The sequence below is a fragment of the Ochotona princeps genome, chromosome 23 (assembly GCF_030435755.1).
Source record: "Ochotona princeps isolate mOchPri1 chromosome 23, mOchPri1.hap1, whole genome shotgun sequence".
NCBI classification, from domain to species: Eukaryota; Metazoa; Chordata; class Mammalia; order Lagomorpha; family Ochotonidae; genus Ochotona; species Ochotona princeps.
In genome coordinates, this window is record NC_080854.1 from 18,727,518 (window position 1) to 18,750,700 (window position 23,183).

General features: G+C 37.7%; 1 protein-coding gene across 1 annotated transcript in view; it reads left to right on the plus strand.

Annotated features, from left to right (window-relative positions):
• The first annotated feature begins 6,861 nt into the window (after window positions 1-6,861).
• Window positions 6,862-23,183, plus strand: part of C6 (complement C6) — a 45,166-nt gene continuing 28,844 nt past the window's right edge. Inside the window, exons 1-5 of the mRNA XM_058680104.1 lie at window positions 6,862-7,004; window positions 9,718-9,874; window positions 11,115-11,259; window positions 16,418-16,559; window positions 21,751-21,889. Coding sequence (XP_058536087.1) covers window positions 6,862-7,004; window positions 9,718-9,874; window positions 11,115-11,259; window positions 16,418-16,559; window positions 21,751-21,889 — 726 coding nt within the window. The remainder of the gene's footprint in view (window positions 7,005-9,717; window positions 9,875-11,114; window positions 11,260-16,417; window positions 16,560-21,750; window positions 21,890-23,183) is intronic.

A 23,183-nucleotide genomic window follows, 5' to 3' on the forward strand; every position in this document is an offset into this window, starting at 1 on the left:
TCCTATTCTAAAGCTCAGAGTCCAGAAGTTATTGTAATTATAGGCTTTTTCTACTGGTCAACTACTAGCAGTTTTGTTGTATTATGAGAACACACAGCATTTTATGTGAAAAGGCACTCCTTGTCAACAGCAAATGCTTTAAAAAGCCTGCAGCTTCTGAATTAGCTCAAAAGGTGAAATTCATAACATGTTTTGTTTCTCGGCATCACACAGGCATGCACTGTTTAGAGAACATCAACAGTCTATCTGCCCAAAGCAGACCTGAGCAGAGCTGCATGCCAAGTGTCAGATTCCTTGCTCCAGAAGTCACCTACCCATCAATCTCAAATAGGACTGCTGCTTCCCCAAAACAGCCAGACCCTGTGACTGTACTTATGAGACCAGAAATCGCTTTGGGTTGAAACATTATGTGAAAAGCAAGAGAGTAAATGGTTTAGATCTTTTCAAGCTACTTAGTATCTACTACAACTGCTTAATTCTACTGTTTTAGTGTGAGGATATCCATATGTCATGACTCATTCTATTACTTTATTCCAAGAGAACAGTATTTACAAAAACACACAGCAAGCTAGACTTGCTTCATTGATTTGTAGATGGTTATGGAAAAGGAATCATGATGGATATCTCATTTAGAAATCCATAAGGACCCATATGGATAACTCAAGTTATCCCTGAAAAGATACTAGATTCTCAGTTGATGCCAGGTTAAATTTGGTATTTGAATCTCCTAATTTCCTGCTCCATCTCAATTTACTTGATGCCACATCCAACTCATTCCAACACTGCTTTTCTGATGTCAACACAACATTCCCACTTTTCTGTCCTCTTACTCCTCAGCAATCCTACTGAAGATCATTCCATTGGTTCCTGACTAGATTTCTCTAGATCATTAGCCCTTGAATTTACCTTGAGCTCTAAGCACTTTGAATTCAAGGGGGGAAATGCATCTTAGCAGGGTCTCAAAGATCAACCAGCCAAGAGAAATACATACACAAATGATGTATTTGCCCATACAGTAACCAAGTAATTACTCTTTGAAAAACCTCCCTTACAACTCAACAACTTCATCAAGGTTGAAGCTGTTTACATTAGCCTCAAAGTGTCTACAATTATGGTTTGCAGCACATCACTCTGCTTTCCTCTTTATCTTCAAATTGCACTTTTAAACTCTTAATACATGAGAGAAGAAAGAAAATCGACTATAAATCAGCTCGTCTATGTTCTGGCTCTGACTTGCTCTGGCCTTAGGAAAGTGTGTCCCTTCGAGAGGGGCTAGCTCACCTCAATCTTCAGCTCTGCTGAGACTGTCATGCTCAATCACAGAGAAACACTGCCGGAGGAGTACCTTTTTAAGAAGAAAAAACCTGTTTTTCATATTGAAGATAAAATGAATACTTTTGAAAGGGGACTTCACCTGATCTTTAGGAAGTTTTAAAAACACATTTTACAAAAGACAACAGAATTACAATATAGGTTTATTACCACCTGCATAGCCGCTCGGTGAGCATTAGGCTATAGCTCCACATCCTAAATCTCTAATTTTCTCTTTTCCATCATACAATTTTGTTCTGTCTTGTTTTGGTATAATATCTATATTAGTGTATCTCAATATATGTTTTGAACCTTACAGAGAAGCGTAATCACCGATACAGATCCTCTCATCCTCCTGAATTAAATTTTCCAGGTGGTTTTGCTGGTATTAAAAAACTATTCTTTGCATAATAAATTAGAATCCAGTAAATATTACTAATTCATTTGTTAATGCCAATGCTTATCCGCATATTCTTTTGAATTTTTTCATATACTATAATGTTATCTACAAATCATATTTTCTACATTTTTCACAATAAAAATTCTATAGCAACTCTGTCCTAAAATAGAGCTCTTTCTGCATTTAAATTAAATGAACATTGCTATGTGTGGAGGCAATCTTAGGCAATTATTCTAAAGGATTTTTTTAAGATGGAATCAGATGTCATTGCAGCAGCAATGGCTATTACAAAGTTCTTGAATGGGAAAATTACTGAAGTTGTAGAGCTATGTAATAGAGCTTCAGGATTATTGCTGATTGGAGTAATCATTTACAAAGTCCAAATTTCCACAGACCGTTTATTTTGACAACTTTCTAAGTGTTGCTGGGCTTCTGGGATACACCAGCAGTACTCCTGTTAGCTAGTAATAGGGAAAGAAGGCTTCTTTGGATTATCAGAGAAATCCTTCCCATTTTGCATATCTCTTGTTTCCTTGGTCTTTGGCAGGTTATGTCCCTGAACACCATCAATCCTGTTTAAACATCGAGTGGCAAAATAATTGCATTTTCAGCTTTAATGTGTCAAAATTGTAGGTCATGTTTCCCACAAAGTTGTCATTACTTGCACAAAAATGTGTAACTCAGACCAAGGCCATTTCTTTCTCTTTTCAAATTAAAAGTAAATACTTTGCTTCAATCTCAAAGGAAATAAAGGTTCATGTTTTTCGAAGAAATATCCTTCCAGACAATGTTTGACATCTAGTTTCTCTTTGTGTTAAACTACAGTTAGCAGTAGAGCAAACATACTCTTTAGTCAAGGTCAGTCACAAACCTGGGTTCCCCAGTCCACTCAGGCAATGGTAAACATCTCTTTTGGAGCCCCTGGAGCACACAGAATTGAAGTTGATAATAAGAGTCAGCGATTCAAGATGTGTACAAGGAGATGGAAATGAAGAGTCTACAGCTGGAGATAAAATAGAACTTCTGTTGAAATCAGGTAAGACAAACTGAAACACCTTGCAGGTAAACTAGTCACAGGAGCACAATACTTCAAAGTTGTCAGATTATATAAAATAAAGCAGACTTGACTAGGCACCAGATTCTTTGAGTATTCACAGAGAGATCTTCTTTGGTTCAGTACTAGAACTGATTTTTAGGCAGTTCAAGAGGGAATGGAAATGACAAGAAAAGCAGCAACTCCCAAGTTTTCCACCATGGTACTGAAGTGGAAAACTTTTTCAACTATCTTCTAGTCACAGAACATTCTCTTGTTCCATGTTCATAAGACAACTACAAGATACTTGCATGTGGGCTCGGCGGCGTGGCCTAGTGGCTAAGGTCCTCGCCTTGATCCCATATGGCCGCTGGTTCTAATCCCGGCAGCTCCACTTCCTCTCTATCTCTCCTCCTCTCAGTATATCTGACTTTGTAATGAAAATAAAATAAATCTTTAAAAAAAAATAAAAAAAAAAAGATACTTGCATGCAAAATGATACTTGCATGATAAAATGCTTGCATGCAATTTTAGGTCATTCAAAATGCTGAGAGATGTTGAAAATTAATAAAGAAATATTAAATGCAGGGTTGTGAAAACAAAAAATAGAGAAGATTTTTATTTGAATGAGAATTAACCTTTTAAAAAATAACGATTTTCCTCATAACAAAATGTTATAAAAGAACCAACGAATCAGCTCGCTCTTCAGCACCTCATCAAGTAAGCTTTAATGTTATATTTTAATTTAGACTGTTTTCCACATTGCTTCAGAACAGTTACAGGCAAAGAAGAAATATTTTCAAGAGTGCCCTTCTTGCAGTCTCTGGTGATCATTAGGATAAAGTTCACATGGACTTTACGCTTTTTCAAATAGACCAGGAAGCATCTGCTGAGAATTGAGAAATGGTGATCTCTAGCAATTAGATTCATTTGCAGGCTGACTGCACAATTTATACATTTTTTTTTTCGTTACAAAGGAGACACTCTCTAAAGTATTTGTTTCTTCCAATCTCTGAGAAACATATAAACAGTAAGAACAACCTGTTCAGTTTCCTGGCTAGAATGAGAAGCTCTCTGTCTTGGCTGTCGAGATAGAGGGCAGAGAAACCTGGCCTAGAGACTCACAAGGAAGGTTCATATTGTTTAGGAACCCCAGATTCTGGAAAGCCACTCCATTTGGACCGAAGATCATATATTTAGAAATCATACCACTTTCTTATCTTAGCCTAAATTTCATTTGGCAACTCTTGTTCCAATGTTCTATGGTTCTGTGCTTCTGAAGAAAATCAAAAATTATACAATTTAGGAAGCTAGAATCAACAGGACGGTGCAGTTATCTTTAAAGGAACTGTTTATACTGCTTTTATGATTGAATAGCCTAAGGCTGTATTTGCTTATCAATAAATTGGTTTTAAAAGCTTGGATAAAAAGTATCAGCAGGGTCTTCAATGTATCTAGCCTCCCAGGCAAGCATCATCTGTTCTATTTATTTTTTTCTCAGTCAATATCTAACAGCATACAACGTTTACTCAACTGGTTGTCAGCCTCCTTCCCAACTGAAGGCTAACTCAGCCACATGTCAATGAATTTAGTTTTTATTACAGCATTATTCTCTGAGCCTGTAGCAAAGTTTGAAAAAGCTTTCTGATTTGTTATCACAAAGTGCACTCATTTTCTAGGTTCTGAAGAAACAACTTTGATTTCAAGCTCTAGGCTTGAACTAGGATTTGTAAAATGATGAATCCCATTTTCCTTTTATTGAAGTTTCCTCTTAAAACTGCAAAACCAATCATATTAAAACACAATCAGAAACTCACACTTTGAAATACTTGATACAGACTTTCAGTGCACAATGAGGCAAAAACATGAGAAAAATTTTAAATATAGTTACTCTACTGAGCCATCCCTCTGCTGGTCTCATGGATACACTACAACAAAGTATATCAAATAATTACAAAGATACTGCAATATGGGCCCGGCGGCGTGGCCTAGCAGCTAAAGTCCTCGCCTTGAACGCCCCGGGATCCCATATGGGTGCCGGTTCTAATCCCGGCAGCTCCACTTCCCATCCAGCTCCCTGCTTGTGGCCTGGGAAAGCAGTCGAGGACGGACCAAAGCCTTGGGACTCTGCACCCGTGTGGGAGACCTGGAAGAAGTTCCTGACTCCTGGCTTCGGATCGGCATAGCATCGGCCATTGCAGTCACTTGGGGAGTGAATCATTGGACGGAAGATCTTCTTCTCTGTCTCTCCTCCTCTCTGTATATCTGACTTTCCAGTAAAAAATAAATAAATCTTTAAAAAAAAAAAGATGCAAAGCAACTGAGGCCAAATTTTAAAAACATTTTGAACATGAATGATCTAATTTAATATCACAAAATATTTTCAATCTTTAATTGCTATACATAAATTGAACAGATATTAATTTGGGGAGATGCATGACCAATGGTTATTATTAAACTTTTAAAATTTTAAAAAAATTGTATTCTCAAATGAACAGCAACTTTTAAGACATTCTTTTTCTTTTAATTTGAAAGGCTGAGTGACAGAGTGAGAGACAGAAAGGGATCCTCCATGGATTGATTCACTCCCTCAAAGGCCACAACGGTTGGGACTGGGCCAAACTTAACCCAGGATTCAGTAACTTCATGTGGATTTTAGTGATTAGAATTCTTGGGTCATCTTCCTCTGCCTTCCTGGGCACATTATAAGGGAACTGGATAGGAAGTAAAGCAGCCAAGATTCAAGTTGAAGCTATGATGGAGGTCCATCATCACAGGTGGTGCTTAACCCACTGCATCACAATTCTAACCCAAGAAGTACAATTTAGTGAGTGATGATTCCATGTCAAGAATCATTCTAAGCATTTTACTTACATTTCCTTACTGGATGTAATGAAAGCCTTAAGAGGAAGGTAAAAGTTTTATTGTGTTTAGATAAAACTGAGACACCAGTAAGGAAATGAGACTTTACGTTTTAAAGTGAGTTACCAGATTAACTATGCACACAGGAGGATTTCAAAGTTTTGCGCACCAAGTGAATTTTGTCTTGTAACACTTTTATTATTACTTTTACTTGAAAGGCAGAGAAAAAGACACTCATTTCCCGTCTACTGGTTCACACAGCAATGCCTGCAATAGCCACAGCTGGGCCAGTCTGAATTTAAGAACTGGGAATTCAATCCACATCTCTCATGTGGGTGGCAGAGACGCAGGCACTGGAACCAGGACAACAATCATCAGGAAGTTAGAATCAGGCGTGAAATCAGGACTCAGGATTATATACTGTGCAGTGGAACACAGGTACCCCAAGCAGCATTCTAACCACTAGGCTAGAATCTCAGTCCAAACTTGTCTTTTTATTGCATTTTCCACGAAGGACCCTTATGTGTGCATATGCATGTGTGTGATATTACATTATTTCAATAGCAATTTAAAGATCAAATGGGTTGTATTTGGTGACAGGGCTCTAACAAGGGAAGAGGTGATTTTGCAAATGATTCATGGACCGTCAAGGCTCCACAACACACATTGGGAGCCGCTGTCAGGGTTTCCCTTGGCTAAACCCTCCTGTGGACTGAAGATGCTCCAGTAACAAAATGACCAGTTTTACAGGCTTAGCAAAGGGATGCCCCTACCCAAGATTCAAGAATCCTAGCCTTTACTTCTCACATAGCTCACTGTTACCGCTTCTCCCAGGTCCCCCTTTCATCTCCAGAGGATGAAGGGATTTTACCTGGAGGCCTCAAAGTTCTGGTCCAGCTCTAACATCTCATCACTTACAGATACAACTGGAAAGTGAGCCTGCTCCTTTTAGCCCACTTTTAGGATTCTAGGAACAAAAGAGAGCTTCCAAACAACTGGTTCAAGTGCCTTTCTCCAGTCCCAGAAAAACAAGTAATATCAGTACATACTTCAGAGTATACCTACAAACTAAACAGCTGTTTTGAGTAGCATGAGATTGTATCAATCTCAAATGCTTTATGGAATGAATTGAGTTAGAAAACGTAAGGGACACAAAGTAATCTTGAGCCTCAAGCTTACTTGTACTGTGTTGTACCCAGCAAGTTTCTGACTTACATCATATTACTCCATTTCAGAACCTGGAGACTCCCTAGGCATGGCTGGACGCTGCATCCTGTATTTCATTCTGCTTGGCACTCTGGTCAACAATGGCCAAACCTGCTTCTGTGATCGCTACCAATGGACACAGTGGTCCAGCTGCTCGAAAACCTGTAATTCAGGAACCCAGAGCAGACAGAGGTGGGTGAAAGCTGTGTAGACATTCTTTGTGCTCTCAGAGACCTTGAGGATGGAACTGGCAACTCAGAAGTGCCACAGGCTATCAAGAAAAAACAGATCTCACAGTAGCACCTCATGAATTTGGATGGGATAGGAAGTCTTTCACACACATTTAAAATGAAGTCTACTTGTATGTTCTTTATAAAACCTTGAAAGACATTTTAGCAGGAATCCAAAAAGCACCAACGACACTTGTTGGCGAGGTTGCAGGGAAAAGGGAACCCTACCCCACTGCTGGTGGGGCTGCAGGCTGGTACAGCCTCTATGGAAATCAGTATGGAGAATATTCAAACAACTCAAATTCAACATACCGTATGATCCAGCAATAGCACTCCTAGGAATATATCCAGAACACTTGTTCTATGAGAAACCAACATGCACTCCTATGTTCATAGCAGCACAATCAGTAATTGCAAAAACATGGAAACAACCAAAATGCCCATCAACAGAGGATTGGATAAGAAAGCTATGGTTCATCTACTCCATGGAATACTACTCAGCTATTAAAAAAAACAAAATGCAGTTCTTTGTGGCCAAATGGGCCAAACTGGAAACCATAATGCTAAGGGAAATGAGCCAATCCCAAAAGGTTAAATACCACATGTTTGCCTTAATTTAAGATGATATGATGTTATGTATAACATGTTATGTTTTGAATGTTATATGTTGTGTATAAACTAAAATTGAAGTATAGGTGAGGTGGTCACAGAAGGTGGCTGGGAACCCGCATTTACTTTTAACATATTGGTTACTCATTACTATGTCAATTAATTCCATAATGATGTAAATTTTTGCTGATGGTATGTTGGAGCTTTCAATTGACTGGGATGATACTCTGCTGGCTCTGTCATCAGACCAGAGAGGGTATACCTAAGAAGCCGTTGAACTTGACTGGACAATAAGATGCTGGACTCTATGCTTGGTATACGCTTGCAATGGGGAAATCTCAACTGAACTTGAGCTGTGGTTATGCAGCAAGGTGGAGGAATCCACCATGGTGGGAGGGTTTGGGGAGGGGTGGGGAGAACCCAAGTATCTATGTAACTGTGTCACATAATACAATGTAATTACTGAAGTTAAATAATAAATAAAAAAAATGTTTTCAACTATTTCACTTAGCATCCCTACTATAGCTCTGTTCAATCAACATATAACTCTGCTTGCCTACAACTTGTGAGCTAATTAGAAAATTTTCTTCTCATTAAACCGAGTCTAACAGTACCTCAATTGAGCAACAGTACTAGCTATTACCTTGATTGTTGGCATGTATAAGATAACAAGAAAATTATTAAATGCAACTAAGTAAACTCAGTTAAGGCTTTTCAAATTCAGACTACTCATCCCAACTTTCTTTGACTCTGTTAGTTGTTTCCATACCATATAAATGTTGCTATGCTTTGGGAGGGAAAAAGCATGTATTTAATGTTGAAGATATTATAATCCCTTTGACAAACTTTTAGGAAACTATTTTTGTACATATGTGCTGCAGATTTCACTAAACCCAGCAAGCAATTTCCAAATATGCCATTTACCAATTTTGTGCATATTTATTTACAACACTTCTCTACTTAAGTGCCCTTCAGTGCTTCTCTGTTGCCCCCATCACCAAATTAAACTATGCAATACAGTCCGTCCGTCCACAGTATGGACTTCTCCCTGACTAGTCCCAGAAGTACAGCCCTGCACAGACCATGCTCTCCCATCTCTCATCTTTACGCATGACATTCCCCCGGAATATGCTTCCTTCTTTGCCTGGAGAATACACATGGATTTATCAAGATACCTCTTTTTGCATGTCACTTTCTCCTTGAATTCTTGACCCTACCTCAATCATTGTAATCAGTATACTGTGTTATCATTTGAACATTAGTTGCCAGAACATATTTCCTTTCCTTGCTTTTTATTCCTTTCCAAATCTGTGTAAGAGACCCCTCAGGACCAACTGCATCAATGTGGCGTTCACAACTTTGTGGGTACCTCAATGAGAAGGGCCATGCACATGGCTTAGCCATCTGCTCAGGCTGTGTTGAAATTAATTTTGGAACAAGACATCTTTCCTGTTCATCTTGCTCTGAGCTACAAAAAAATAGAGCTGGTCCTGAATTCCATGAAGTGGTGTGAACTATATAGACACTAAGTTACCTGATAGTCTATAAAAGCTTTCCTTTCCTTTTGTCAAGAAATAGTAAACAGTTCCATTTAAAGTCCATCTTTTTCTGGCAATAGAGATGCATACTGCATTGTACCTTCACATCTGGATATGATAGTCTCCATTACACAGTTACTACAAATCCCCTTAAATGAAAAGTCACAAAACAAAATCACTAACAGGAAAAAAATCTTGACAACAGGATGCTGGACTCTGTCACTGTCCACGCCCGCAATGATGGACATATAATTGTGTATGAAGAACTATACTATAGTAATGATAGAGGGGAATTCAGTGACAGGGCAGGGGTTTGGGGGGGGTGAAGGGAAATCCCAGGGTCTGTGGAACTGTATCATAAAATAATAAAAAGTAAAATTCAAAAAAATCCCTACCAAAAAAGGAATCAGCAGGAAAAAAAAACTCTTTCCTTTCAACTTATTGTCGTTAATGCTCTATATTTTTCTTATAAGGCTTGAGCCACACCAAATAGACTCACTCCCAGCAGTTTTTTCCTGATTCTTTCAGGCTACTGGTAGTAGACCAATACTACTGGGAAAACTCATGTGACCAGCTCTGTACCAAGCAGGAGACCAGAGAATGTAACTGGCAAACGTGTCCCATCAACTGCCTCCTGGGGGATTATGGACCATGGTCAGATTGCGACCCTTGTGTTAAAACACAGGTGGGTGATACTTGGCATGTGTCAGAGACCTGAATCAAATAATGGTCTCTGATTTCCTGATAGGTTCAACAGGGCAAAAATACCACTCTTCTCCCATTACTGCAAATAAACTGTGCCAGCTTTCATTTGGAAATTATTCTACAGAGCACCATTCGGGAGAAAGGATTCATTACATGATTCACTCTTCCATGAACATCCAAACAAAATTATGTCTCCAGTTCTGGTACCATCCATATTCCATTCCAAATTCCACTGCCTATGCTTCTGAGAATTATGAAGGCAAAAGCAAATAATTAAAAAATGAGATTTGGAGCCAAAGTTTAAAACTAAGCAAAGGAGAAAAATGAAACCAAAATCTGACTCCTTATCCTTTCCTAAATTCCCTCTGCCAGTAAGAAAGTCCCTCAACCTGTTTACTGTTCCTCGTTGCAATGTTTACCTTGTCCAAAGTCATTCCTGTAAGGTGGTTGGCCCATATAAACCCCAATCCCAGCCACACATGGCAAGCATCCACATTTTAGAGGAGGGAAAAAAAACACATGAAGAACAAGTGCTGTCTGAAAGAATGGTTCTATTTGTCCAAATTTCACATCATACTGTCTTTCCCTATCCATTTTACAAATGAAGATGTAACTCATTAGCAATTAATTAACTTGCTGGATGTACCATTAATTGAGAAGGTTACCTGCATTTTGAACTTGGATTTTTCCAAATTGAGGGTCAGTGCTTTTGTTTTATTCCTATGATTTTTTTTTCTATCCTTCCCTGGTTCTTCATCTTATTATTCACCACTGAAAATCTTTCAAGGTGTGGGAAACATGTCAAACTTGGTTTCCATGGTGACTTCTTTATGCAAAGCAACCTTAAAATTCCTTCACATTTATCACTCTCCCTCTCTGTATCACTGAGGCATAACTGGGCTCTTACTATTGTCTGGAGAAGTTTGCTATGCTCCAGAGTCCCACAGTAAAGAGTTTTGATTTATTATTATTATTGCTTTCTTATGGATCCATACGATTTTAAAATTAGAAGCTTTGGAAAAACTTCACCTCACATTCTTATTCTATGGGCTGGGAAAGCAGGCTAAGACAGTGGCTTCCCTAAGGATGCACAAAAATGGAACTGTCAGTGAATTTAGGAAACAGTGCCGTAAGGAGAACTGCACTAAGGATCCTTGTTTTCTTAGATGCCGTTGACCTTGCCCTTGTGTTGGTCTTACCTTTCTCTCCTTTCCTTCCAGTTTAGAGTAACATCTGTCTTGCGCCCGAGTCAGTTTGGAGGGCAACCATGCACTGAACCCCTGGTGACCTTTCAACCATGTATTCCATCTAAACTCTGCAAAATTGAAGCAGCTGACTGCAAGGACGATTTCCGCTGTGACAGTGGTAATGTATTTTCGTAAAATGTTTAGTCTCATCTAAAAATATCTTGATTGAATCAAGGCTGTTCTAGCTGATTGCCACATAAAGCCCTAATGAAACTCCATATTTTAAGTATGGGGTGTTTTACTACAAATTACCAAGCTATCCATGTGTGAAATTATAGCTTTCAAGTTATAATCACCTTGACCAAGTCTGATTCATTTGTTCATCAAAAGCTGGTGCCAGTCCCTACACTTTTATAAAGAGGAAGAAAGAAGAACAAAGGGTACGTAGATATTTTTTTAAATGACTAATTGAAAAGAAGCACATAATGAAAAAATTTTCAATACAGCTTAAAACAAGAACATTAAGATACTATGTCAGGGGGCTAATCAAATTTGATATTGCAGATTTTCTTGCCTTGTTACAAAGATAATTCCGTAAGATGCAATCAAAAATAATTCAAATAATGTCACGTTATTTTTAAGCCCATTGTTTATTCAGATGGCAAAATCTGATTTTTTAACATAATTGAGCTTTTGTATCTAATAGTACTCAACTTTATTATCTAATAAAATCTTGAGTGTATTAACTATATGCAATGTCTTAATTAACAGACGCTCAACATTCACCATTTAAACAGTCTAAATCATATTTTGCAAATTTTTCATGTTGACAAAGATAGTAATTAACTTAGCTATTGTAGACCAGATCTGGGATTTATTCTAGGTCTTCTCTGTGGATGCAGGAACCCAAACTCTGGAGCCACCCTCCTCTGCTTTCCCAGGAACATTATCAAGAAACTCAACTGGAAGTAGAATGGCCCAGTCTTGAACTTGTATCTATAAATGCTATTGGCATCACGAGCAGAGTCCTAACTTATGCCACAACGCTGGTTTCTGACTTCTAAAGTTTTCTTTCTAGACAGGGACAAATCAGTTTTAGTAATGAGCTGCAATAGTACACTGAATGCCTATCTAGTTGATTTCAAGTTACAATGAAATTAAACTTCAGTTGAATAAAATCCATAGCATTTCTGTGTATTTCAGAATATACTAGAAGAGTAAAAATTATTTGTAATTAAGTAACAGATTTGAACCAACATTTCTCCCTGCTACTCTTCATTTTCTGTCATCAGCATTTTGTAATGTCAGACACAACTGCACATTTCAAGGTTTTCCCTGTAGGATATTCCAATCCTGGGATGTTAGCATGATTTGTGAGTAGGGAATACACATTATGCCTATATGAATAAAATCTGGTCAGATTTTTAAAAGGGTGTCAACTTATGATTTAAAAAAAAAAGCAAAACTCATTAAAGGAGATTCTCTAAGTAATAATACTTGGTAATTCCAGAGTATCTCAATAGGAATATGATGGCATGCTAAACTAGGACATTTTCAAAGGGGTTGATACCAGGAAAAGTTTTTACAGGCAAAAATAAAAATTAAGGAAGGGCATATCCATTATTTTAAAACCATGATCTTTGGTCACAATGATTAATAACCAAGTGACATCAAGCCAAGCTGAACACATGAGTGCTTGGCTTGATGTCACTGATGTATAAAGATTACATTGGCCATTATGTAGTGTGATAGTTCCAGAAGAGTCCTGAGTGATAGTTATTGTCAGGCAATTATGTACAAGAACAATTTTCCTAATCTCTTCGTTTAGGACGGCGTTGACATAATCAACTCCTTGAGTCTGAGAACTTTCACATTGCTTTTACAATGGAATATGAGAAAAATACTTACAACAAGGACTAAGGGAGATATAAACAGGAGCATTACTCATGTGATTCAGATATTAAAGCCAAGATTTAAGACTGAATTCCATCTGTATGAAGTCTGAAAGACTGTTGTTACAACAAACTACCAGGAAATTTTTTACTCAGGAGATGATAAACTTATGAACTTGTGGATCTGTTAAAGCCCAGAAATCTCCACAAATATTGTAGGATTTTAGACAATTCATGAACTTTCACAGTTTCCAAAGTAGACAGTATAAGTGATCTCCAGATCAAATATGTCTATAGCTATTGATAAAAAATGAACTAAAATGAATCTAATTAGGGGTAAACAGCTACTACCCTAAGTTTTGTGAACAATCCTGCCTCTGTTGCCCAGACTCTTCCACCTGAAATCTTTGCCCATGATCCAACTGTTGACTGGTAAATTCTTATACAGACACAGTTGGCATCAATTCTGGTTGAGTAATGCTGCAGCCTTTAAAGATTCCATGATAGATGCCATACTATTGTGCTCTCCTAAAAACATCCACTAATGCCATTGTTAATGGCAACAAGAAGTTGGATGGACTATCATTGGTTTGTCTGAGGGTGATGTATGATGCTCATTAAACAAACAAGGAGTTAAAACTGTTTCACTAAGAGATTCATTCACCTTCTTTTGCTCCTTCAGGGTGCTTTTATGAATCTCCTGAGTGTGCCCAAGATCAAACACATGATTATATTGTATACATAGATTTTTAAAGAATTAATCACAAAGCTAATGTGATGGAACTGTACCAACTCCTCTCTCAGAGCTCTAATTTTAGAAGACTAGAAAAATCTGTCACTAAATATAAAGCTACGCTGCAGGGTGGACATTTGGCACAGTGGCTAGTGTGCTGCTAGGATCAACAGTGTCCCATGTCAGAGTTCCTAGATTTAACTCCAACTCCACTTCCGATGCCACATCTTGCTAATGCACACCCTGGGAGTCAGCAGGACATGGCTCAAGTGCCTGATGTTTACATGAGACCTGGACACAGTGTCTGGTGCCTGGCTTTGGAGTGTCCCAGACCTGTACTTGTAGGGATTTGCAGAGTGAACCCATGAAGGTAAGATAGGCCTCAGCCTAGGACTTGGTCTGTGGTTGGTCAGTCGGTCTCTCTCTCTCTCCATCCCTTTCACTCCAAAGATCAAAATACAATTTCAATAACACAAATCAACTCAAGTCTATATGAGGGAAAATGAAATTTTTGGTTGATTCTATAGCTCTAAGCAAAAATGGGTATAATATACCTCCTCATCTACAGTGTAAATTTTGTGGTTTGTAATTTGTGGTTCATCAATGACCGTCTAACAAATATTAGACAAAAAGTTCCAGAAATAAACAATATGTAAGTTTCAAAGTACTTGTCATTCTGAGTGGAAAGATGAAATCTCATGTTGTCCTGTTCTGTCCCACCTGGGATATTAAGCATTTTGTTCCTGTGTCCATGTTGCGTACACTGCATGAGTCTCAGTTATCACATGAGTGGTACTGAAGTACCTCAACGCCGATGCTTCAGTAACCTTCATTTACTTAATAAGGGTCCTAAATGCAATAGTAATAATGTTGGGAATTCAGGTATGACACAGAAAAACCATATGTTCTTCCTTTTGGTGAAAAAACAAGTGAAGTAGCTGAGTTAGGAAAAAAAGCGATATATGCCGAGATTGTGAAGATTTACATAAAGCATATATCTCTAAGTGAGAAATCATGAAGTAGAAAAACATTAGTTCAGCTGTCACATCTCAAACTGAAAGAAAACACTGACATGGTGGGTGGCAAAGTACTTAATTCAGGTGGAAAAGAAACTAAACTACAGAGTTCTGGACTAGCTGGAGTTTTAAGCAGCCCCCAGAAGTCTTGTAATATATCCTTGGTATTAAGAGTGACTATTAATCCTGTACACACTGGCTAAAGCACGGTGAATTTCACAAACTGTAATAACCATACTGCCCTTCATTGGTCCCATCTCCTTACTGCTTTAGAATATATCCAGGATTTCTCTCTCTTCCCCTGTGTTTTCTATTCCATCCTCTTTCTACCCCCTAAACCATTCCCAGGTTTACATCAATCTTGTCACCTAGTCCCATCACGTAACTCAAGAGATACTCTTTCCATTTCATCCTTGCTCCTGCCAATAAATCATCCCCAATATCCCTAAGTAACACAAAGGAACACAATTTCTTATATTTTCACTTATCTGCTCTACCCTCCTTATAAAACCAGACCAATCAGAATTGTATCATGAATGTGTATCCCTTTCTCCATGTAAGAAGCAGTGCATTTTAAAAACACATAAATTTCTATTTTGAAATGCAGCATTACAGAGAGAGAGGGATAGACAGCAACAGAGATGTATCACCCAGTGGTTCATTCATTCCCCAAATGGCTGCAATGGCTGTGACAAATTGAAGCCAGGAGCCCAGAGCTCCTTCCTGATCTTCCACAACAGGTGACAGCGGCCCAGGCACTTGGACCATCTTCTGCTAATACCCATAAGAAATTCAGAAAGTCAAAAAAGGCAAGACGACACACAGAATTTACACCATTTTCAAAGCATGTCATTGCAAAATTAGGGAGGGAAGGAGACAAAGAGGGAAGGAGGGAAAGAGGAAAAGAAAGGAGGGAGGCAGGGAAGGGAGGGAAGGAAGGGAGAGAAGGGAAGATAAAAGGAAGAAGGAAGAAAAAGGAGAGGAGAGAAAGCCAAGAAAGGTGTGCTGGGGAACATGGGCAGGAGGGAGTGAAGGGAGAGAAGTATCACTATGCTTCTAAATCTTTTGTGAAATACATGAAATTTCTTCACTCTATACAAACAACAGGAAACACAAGAAAATCTGCCAAAATAGACCCATCCTTAATTTAAAACATAGAAAATGTCCATGTTTCCTTCATACTCCTTTTAGGGAATCCCTCACCCTGTTCTTCGTAAATATTCATATGACCTGACTCATGTCTGGCTTCTTTCACTCAGTAAGAAATTTTAGGTTCTGTCATTTTATTGTGTTTGCCAGTAGATGTGTATGTGCACAGAAGTGTATAAAATTAGAGTTTCAACAAATATAGTGACCTTGATTCTGCCACCCTCACTGAAAGCAAAATGTTGAACCTGCAATTCGTTCTTTTTTACATAACATGATCTCTACAGCAAGTTCATTGTAACAGGAATGAGACTCCAGAATGAATTTCCTTCCTAAAACCTTTTAGTTAATGACAACAAAAACATTCTATACTGACTGTTGAAACCTCAAAAAAAAAAAAAAAATACCAGATTTTCACTCCACTTTCCCAGTCTCTAAACCTTTATCACAGATAGTGAACTCTTGCTCCTTTGAAAGTTAAAGCACTTGCGTTTCAAGTTTTCTACGTGGTAATCTGTTGCAGTGTTGTGTCTGGCTTTCTTTCTGTAGGCCGCTGCATTCCCAGCAAGTTAGAATGCAATGGAGAAAATGACTGTGGAGACAACTCAGATGAAAGGAATTGTGGGAGAACAAAGAAAGTTTGCCCTCGGCAGTACGCTCCCATCCCTAGTGTACAGTTGATGGGCACTGGGTATGTAACGTCATTTTATCATTTGGGGGAAAGAGATATTACAGAACTAAGCAGTTAATGCAATAAAAAAAAAAAGCAATGGGGCACATTACTAGCCACCTTCCTCGTTGACTCCACACTGTTACCACCACCTGTCCTTTGATAGTTGGCTCCCATGTTCAGGCAACATGTAGTCATGGTCCTCGCTCTCGCTCCTAGCAAATGAACCAATTCAGCATTCTCACATCTAGTTTGTGTCAGGCAAAGTATGGGAACCCTCTTAAATACTGCCTGTTTCCATTATCGTACATGCCTCTGAAGGCTCTGGGTGGCTCAAGGTTGATTAGGTGAACATGAGCCACACTGGGAGGTGGGAGCCCTAGAGCAGCACTAGAGCTAGTTACTGAGTGGGTGAAACTACTTACAAATGCCATGATCAAGGTGAAGATAAATGGTGTTAGACAAGTCCAAACACCAGAGAAATAAACCAGGTTTTCCTGTAGGAAGCAAGCTCTGAAGAAATAACAGAAAAACAAAACCATGAAGAATTGAACTAAGCAAACATGGAAAAAATTCTTATAAGAGTAATGATGTGGAAAACTAAAATAGTAAGAGTTAGTATGAATAAGAACAGAGATCCTGTGCTATAGGGGTAGGCCAGAACATCAACAGATCACACTTGTACTACCACTTGGTCTGTACTCCAACTGGAAACTGAGTCTACAGTCTACCAAACAGCAACAAGAAAAACAGGGTTCAAATTCAGATTTCAAAATCTAGATTTTGGTACTTATTAAGCACGATACCCACTTCAGATACAAAAACATACTGGAAGAAACCCTAACAGACCATGCACACTTCTCTCTACAGTGCTCAGAGATTCTGATGATTCTGTATCAGAAATACTCAATCACTTGGGCGCTGTGAGTTTAGCAAGGAGCCTTCAATGCATCCTCTAAGCAATGCATCCTCTAGGCAAATATAAAAGAAGTCAATAAAAACCCAACTAAGCCTTGGTTTGGGGTTTAAGAGAAACCAATGAAACAGTCCCCTGTGCTCTCTGGTCCCTGTGGTCAGGCATTTCCCTCCTTCAGTTTGTCACCAAAAGCACACAGTTTGTTCTTAGTTCCAATTGCTCCTTATTGGACTTTTCAAGTCTTCACTACCACCTGCGTTATAATATGAACTCTTAAGGCACAAACAGCCAAGCGTCATAGCACCAAATATAGTCTCATTTGATTTAGAGTAAATACCAGAAGGCATGGAAACAAACCCAAGGTCACCAGTAACATGGAAAAGCTATCAGTCTAGATGAGAGGAGCTGGGTGGTAGACCTGGTACAATGGCAACTCACTACATCAAGTTATTTGGCATCTGTGGCTTCAGTACCCTTGCCTTTATGTTGTAGTACTATAAACTGATGTGAGAATCTGACCTCAAAGTCGCTAAAGTTGGGCTAATTGCAGTAAGTGTTTCAACAATGTGTTCTTATCAGTGTGGAAAAATGCACATTGCAAGGAAGTATCAACCAAAACTCCCGCTGATAATGTTATTTTCTAAAGTTCTGATTGATGAAGGGTGATGTGACAAACTCACCTCTTGTGCCATGGCTCTAGCCTCCAACGAGTTCACAGATGGAAAAGGCCCCGTGCTCTGTGTACTTTGGCAGGAAGAGTGTGTGGATTTCTGCCAACCAGAGCTGTTGTCCCAAGGATTCCCAGAAATGAGCAAAACCTACTGCCCTCGGGGACAACCAGTCCTTTTACCTTCCGGTGCTCTACATGTTTTGAGAGTCAGTTACCATAACATCTTTCTAATTAACAGCTTTATCTTTGTCTTTCTTCACACTCTGATCCTCGGTATATTTCTGCCACAAAAATAGCTTCTTAATGTCTGTCCCCCTTTTTCACTGACATATCACTAAGAAATTGTTAACAAGACAATCAAATTTCTACAGTGCCAACACCGGTCATCAGATCTTAAATCTGAAGCAAGAATCATACAGTAACGACATTCTGTTTCCAAAAGGATCATTCCAGGTGCATGTAAATATCTAAAATGCATATGTACATATACTTGCACACACGTTTTAAATTTATGCTTTTCAAGTGAAGACACTACAAAGCATAAACTCAATTAAAATATATTGGAGGATCCTAAAGAACCAAAGGATTCTTGGCTTTTGAAACATCAAAATACTTCAATTCAACCTAAATATCCCAGAGAAGGGAAAGAACAGAGCAGTAAACTGCTCTGTAGTTGCTGAGCTCCTAACACATGCTTCAGGCATGCCCTAATAGGGCCTTCATTTAGAAACAAAATCTCATCTTTAGGCTCACCGGAAATAGCTGGTACCTTTGTATATTCTAATGACCTGGGATACATTTTTCCCCAAGCTCTTTGTGACAAATCTAAGTATATAGAACAAGGTAGCGAAAAGTTCTGTTTCCTCATGTATCTTTTAGCCAAAGCAAATAAATGAGAGTCTAAAGCATACCTGTCTGATCTCTGACTTCAACAGTTTGACAAAATTTCCCAGACCAGCCTCTCATACTTCTTCTATCCTGTACTCACTGATACAATATCAGATACAGGAGAATATAAATATGAAATTTTACTTGCAGCTGTTTGAGTGTGATATGCATCTTGGAGAACCTTCAGAGATCATTCCTTCTATTAAATAGCTTTATTGACATATAACAAAACTTCTGCACCTATTAGAATGAGGCTCCATTCTGTCCTGAATCTGTACACTAACTTTTGGAAACTGCTAATGTTTTCGGCTTACATAAATTTGTTTGTTCTAGAAATTTCATTTAAATAGAATTATATAATAGCCTTTTTGGATTTACCATAATATTTTCAAGATCCATGCAAATGAAACATACATATCAGTACTGTATGCCATTGTGTGGCCTTGTAATGATCCATTTAAGTGAATAGAGCACATGATGTTTATCTGCTAATCTGTTGATGGATCTGATTCATTTCTTCTTTCATTACTATGAGTAAATTTGAGATGGACATTCATGCACAGTTCTTGGTATAGAAATATTAATTCTTGTGAATATGGTAGTAGTCACTACAATAATGTATAGAGAGGCAAGTTTTCTTTGTGAAGAACAGAGGCTTGTTTTGGCTCAAGATTCAAGAGTCAAAGTTGAAGGACAGGAGTCATTGCTTTGATCTCTGATGACATCAGTCCCAAAGCAGCTCAGGGCAGCACCTGGCAAGAAACCAGGGGCACATATTTATGTATGAGTATCTGTTCCCTTCCAGAGTAAACCTGCAAGATTCAATTATGAGAGCTGAACTCTCAATGGTCTTATCTAACCGCCATTCCTTCCCATGAAATACCAGTATTTCTGTGAACGCAAGAATTAAGTGTGTATCCCCTCAATACCACTAGTTTATGATTTTGAAGGTTAACCTGCTGCAGGAGTCTGTGGGTAAAACTATGTTGAACATAGGTGTATATCATAGTAAATGTATTTCTACAAATAAAATTTCAAATCCTGATACTAGTCCTATGCTTAAGTTTCAAAGTGCTGCCAAATGCCAAGTGGCTCCACCATTATTACTTCTCCCCTGGTTGGGTATTAAAAGTCAACTTTTCAACATCTTTGTCAACATGTCTGTCGTGCCAGTAAACAATGAAAGTGGCTTCTCTTGATCTGTTGCTCCTTAATGACTAATAATGTAGCTCATTTTTAGGTATATTCATTAGTCATTCTCATATTTTCTTTGAAGAAATATCAGTTCCAATGTTCAGATCCTTTGCCTGGTTTTGAATTGGATTATTTGGAGTTATTTTATTATTCGGTTTCAAAACTATTTATACAATTATTTATAAGCATGTTCTTGAGCACAGTTTACAAGTATTTTATAATGTAAGTTATCTTGTTTACTTTGTTGGTGATGTCCTTTGAAAGGAAAAAAAGCTTTCTGATGAAGTTCAAAAATCTCATTTCTTTCTGATGTCATATCTAAGTTTTGCCTAAATTCTACATTTATCTCTAAGAATTTAAATTTTTAAATTTAGATCTACAAACCATTTTGAATTAATTCTTTTGTATCATGTGAGAAAGGGGCTATTTGTTTATTGACATCTCATTTTTTATGATTTTTGTCCATAGGTCTTAGTTTCTTTTTGGTTAAGTATATTTCTGAGGATTTTATTTTTTAGATACAGCTATAAATGAAATTTTAAGTTATTAATTTTTCAATTAAAATACATCTGCTTCATTCATTAGCATGTAACTTTCAGGTAGTTACAATATAATGTATTAAAAAATTATTTCCCCCTATGCAATTATGCTGGCATCCTACTTGAAAATCAACTGATCACAATTATATGGACCATTTATATGTATGTTTATCCTTGCATTAGTATCACATTTCTTTAATTACTGTGGCTTTAAAATAAACTTTGTCAGGAATTGTGATTTCCTTAAATTTTTCCCTCTTTCTCAAGATTCTTTCCACTATCTAAGGCTCTTTGCATTTCAGTATTATTTTAAAGAATTCAGAAGAGTACTACCAAGCTGGAGAAGCTGCTCATGTAGTGCAAAACAATGTTTCAAGTGCATGTGTGTGCAGCTAACTAAACTGTACCTCAATTGGCTCATTCTTAAAATTGGTATAATCATTGTATCAACATCATATGTTTAATATTAAGTAAGCTAATACTTGTGAAGCCTTTTACTAACATTTGTAAAACAGTTTACTACCGTTTGGTCTACTTTCAATAGCATGCATTTGCTAAATAAAACATGCTTTAAATCTTACAATAAAAGATAAAATAAAAAGTGACATAATTTCATTAAAACAGTTATTTCTTTACCAGCTCTCTTTCAGAATTATTTTATTGAAGGAAAATGGATTTAGAGTAGCATTTGTCACAGAATAATTTACGTCATAATTTGTTTTCAAAGTTTGCACTGGCTCTAAGCCATGAAAAAATCTATAATCCAACCTTTAATGCCATTTAATATTGAAAGCCCAGAACAATTAATTGAAGGGAATGGGAAAATATAATAGAGCCAGCATGGTGCACTTCATTGGAGACTCACCATGGACTTTAAAAAAGTGGGATTTCCTTCAGGTCATTTGTCATTAAAAATATGCAGAAGAATTTCTTTTGTATAAAATAACAAAAATTTTAAAAATTGCTCTACAGCTATTCAATTCCTGAAAATTAATTTGCTTTTAGGTTTCATGTTCTGGCAGGAGAGCCCAGAGGAGAAGTCCTTGATAACTCTTTCACTGGAGGAATATGTAAAACTGTCAAAAGCAGTAGAGCCAGTAATCCATACCGTGTTGCGGCCAATCTGGAAAATGTCAGCTTTGAGGTATGACAGCCGTCACAGCAGCAGTCCCAACACCAAGAGGGAATTAAACAGTTTCTAACAAAGCATTAGTAATGCACAAAAAGACCAAATGAGAAAGAGTAAACTTAATTACCTATTGTGTGCTTTGAGTAAGTGTTTCTATCACCTATTAAGGTAAGGTTTCATCCCTTTATAGGTGAAAACCAAGGTGTGATTTATTTTCCAACAGTCAAACAGCTAGTAAGGAGTGAATTCCAGATTTAAACCAAGTTTTCTGGAATTCAAGTTCAAGCTCTCTCCAGTGACCATTCAGCTCTAAAAAATACCCACACAAATGGCTTGATGTATTCAGAATTCCCTCATACCATAGCCAGTTCTCTTAGTTAACCATGAAATTTGGACATAAAGAAGTAAAATTAGTTCTGCTCACTTCTCATTTGGGGTTCTCATTTTAATTAGCGCCAATGAACAGTACACCATCTACTCCCGGAGTATACCCAGTGCCTTATACTTGTTACACTGAAGCGAGCAATCTGTCTAATTTTTAGCAGGAGAAAACAGGATGCTCATGGTTTTAATGGTGACATCCATACGTATATATTTGAATGCTAACGAGAATTTCAGGTCTAAAGATTTCTGAGAACTACTTTATGGTTAATGCAAATTCAGTGAATTCTTCCAACTCACAGGAGCCAACTGCAAGCACACAAAGCATAACATTATTAAATATCAACTATGTTGGATTAAAATTGAATACATTACTTCACAAAGGCCATTGTTACTCGAAATTTATCTCAATTGTTTCTTGAATCTGTTTTATCTATCATAAAAATATTCTTGCACTTCCCAATATTGAATTCCAAATATCACATAAGTAATTTAAAATCAACTATGGTACGAATATGTACACTGTGGGAAAGATAAATGTTGGAGCAAATTCGAGCTTTTGAGGTTGTTTTTAACCTCTCCTACAGAGCTGGTTACTAGATGGCTATCAACAGATCACTAAGGCTATGCCCAGGACTGAGTAACTCAGGCTCACAATGGCAACTTAAATTGAGAAATATAGCCTGAAAAATCAGATTCAAATAGATGCATTTCATTATCGGTGTACTTCCAAAACATATTCAACCTTAGAATCTACCTGAGTTGGTTTCTAGCAGTGTGACACTGAGTTTTAATTAATATTTAGCTGCTAATTTTTCCAGTGACCTGGGGAAAAAGCAGATCAAGGTTGCAAGCTATCTGTATATATTTTACTGGCATATACTACATTCATGCCCTTATGAGGTGCCTGTGTAACTCATATCTTGTT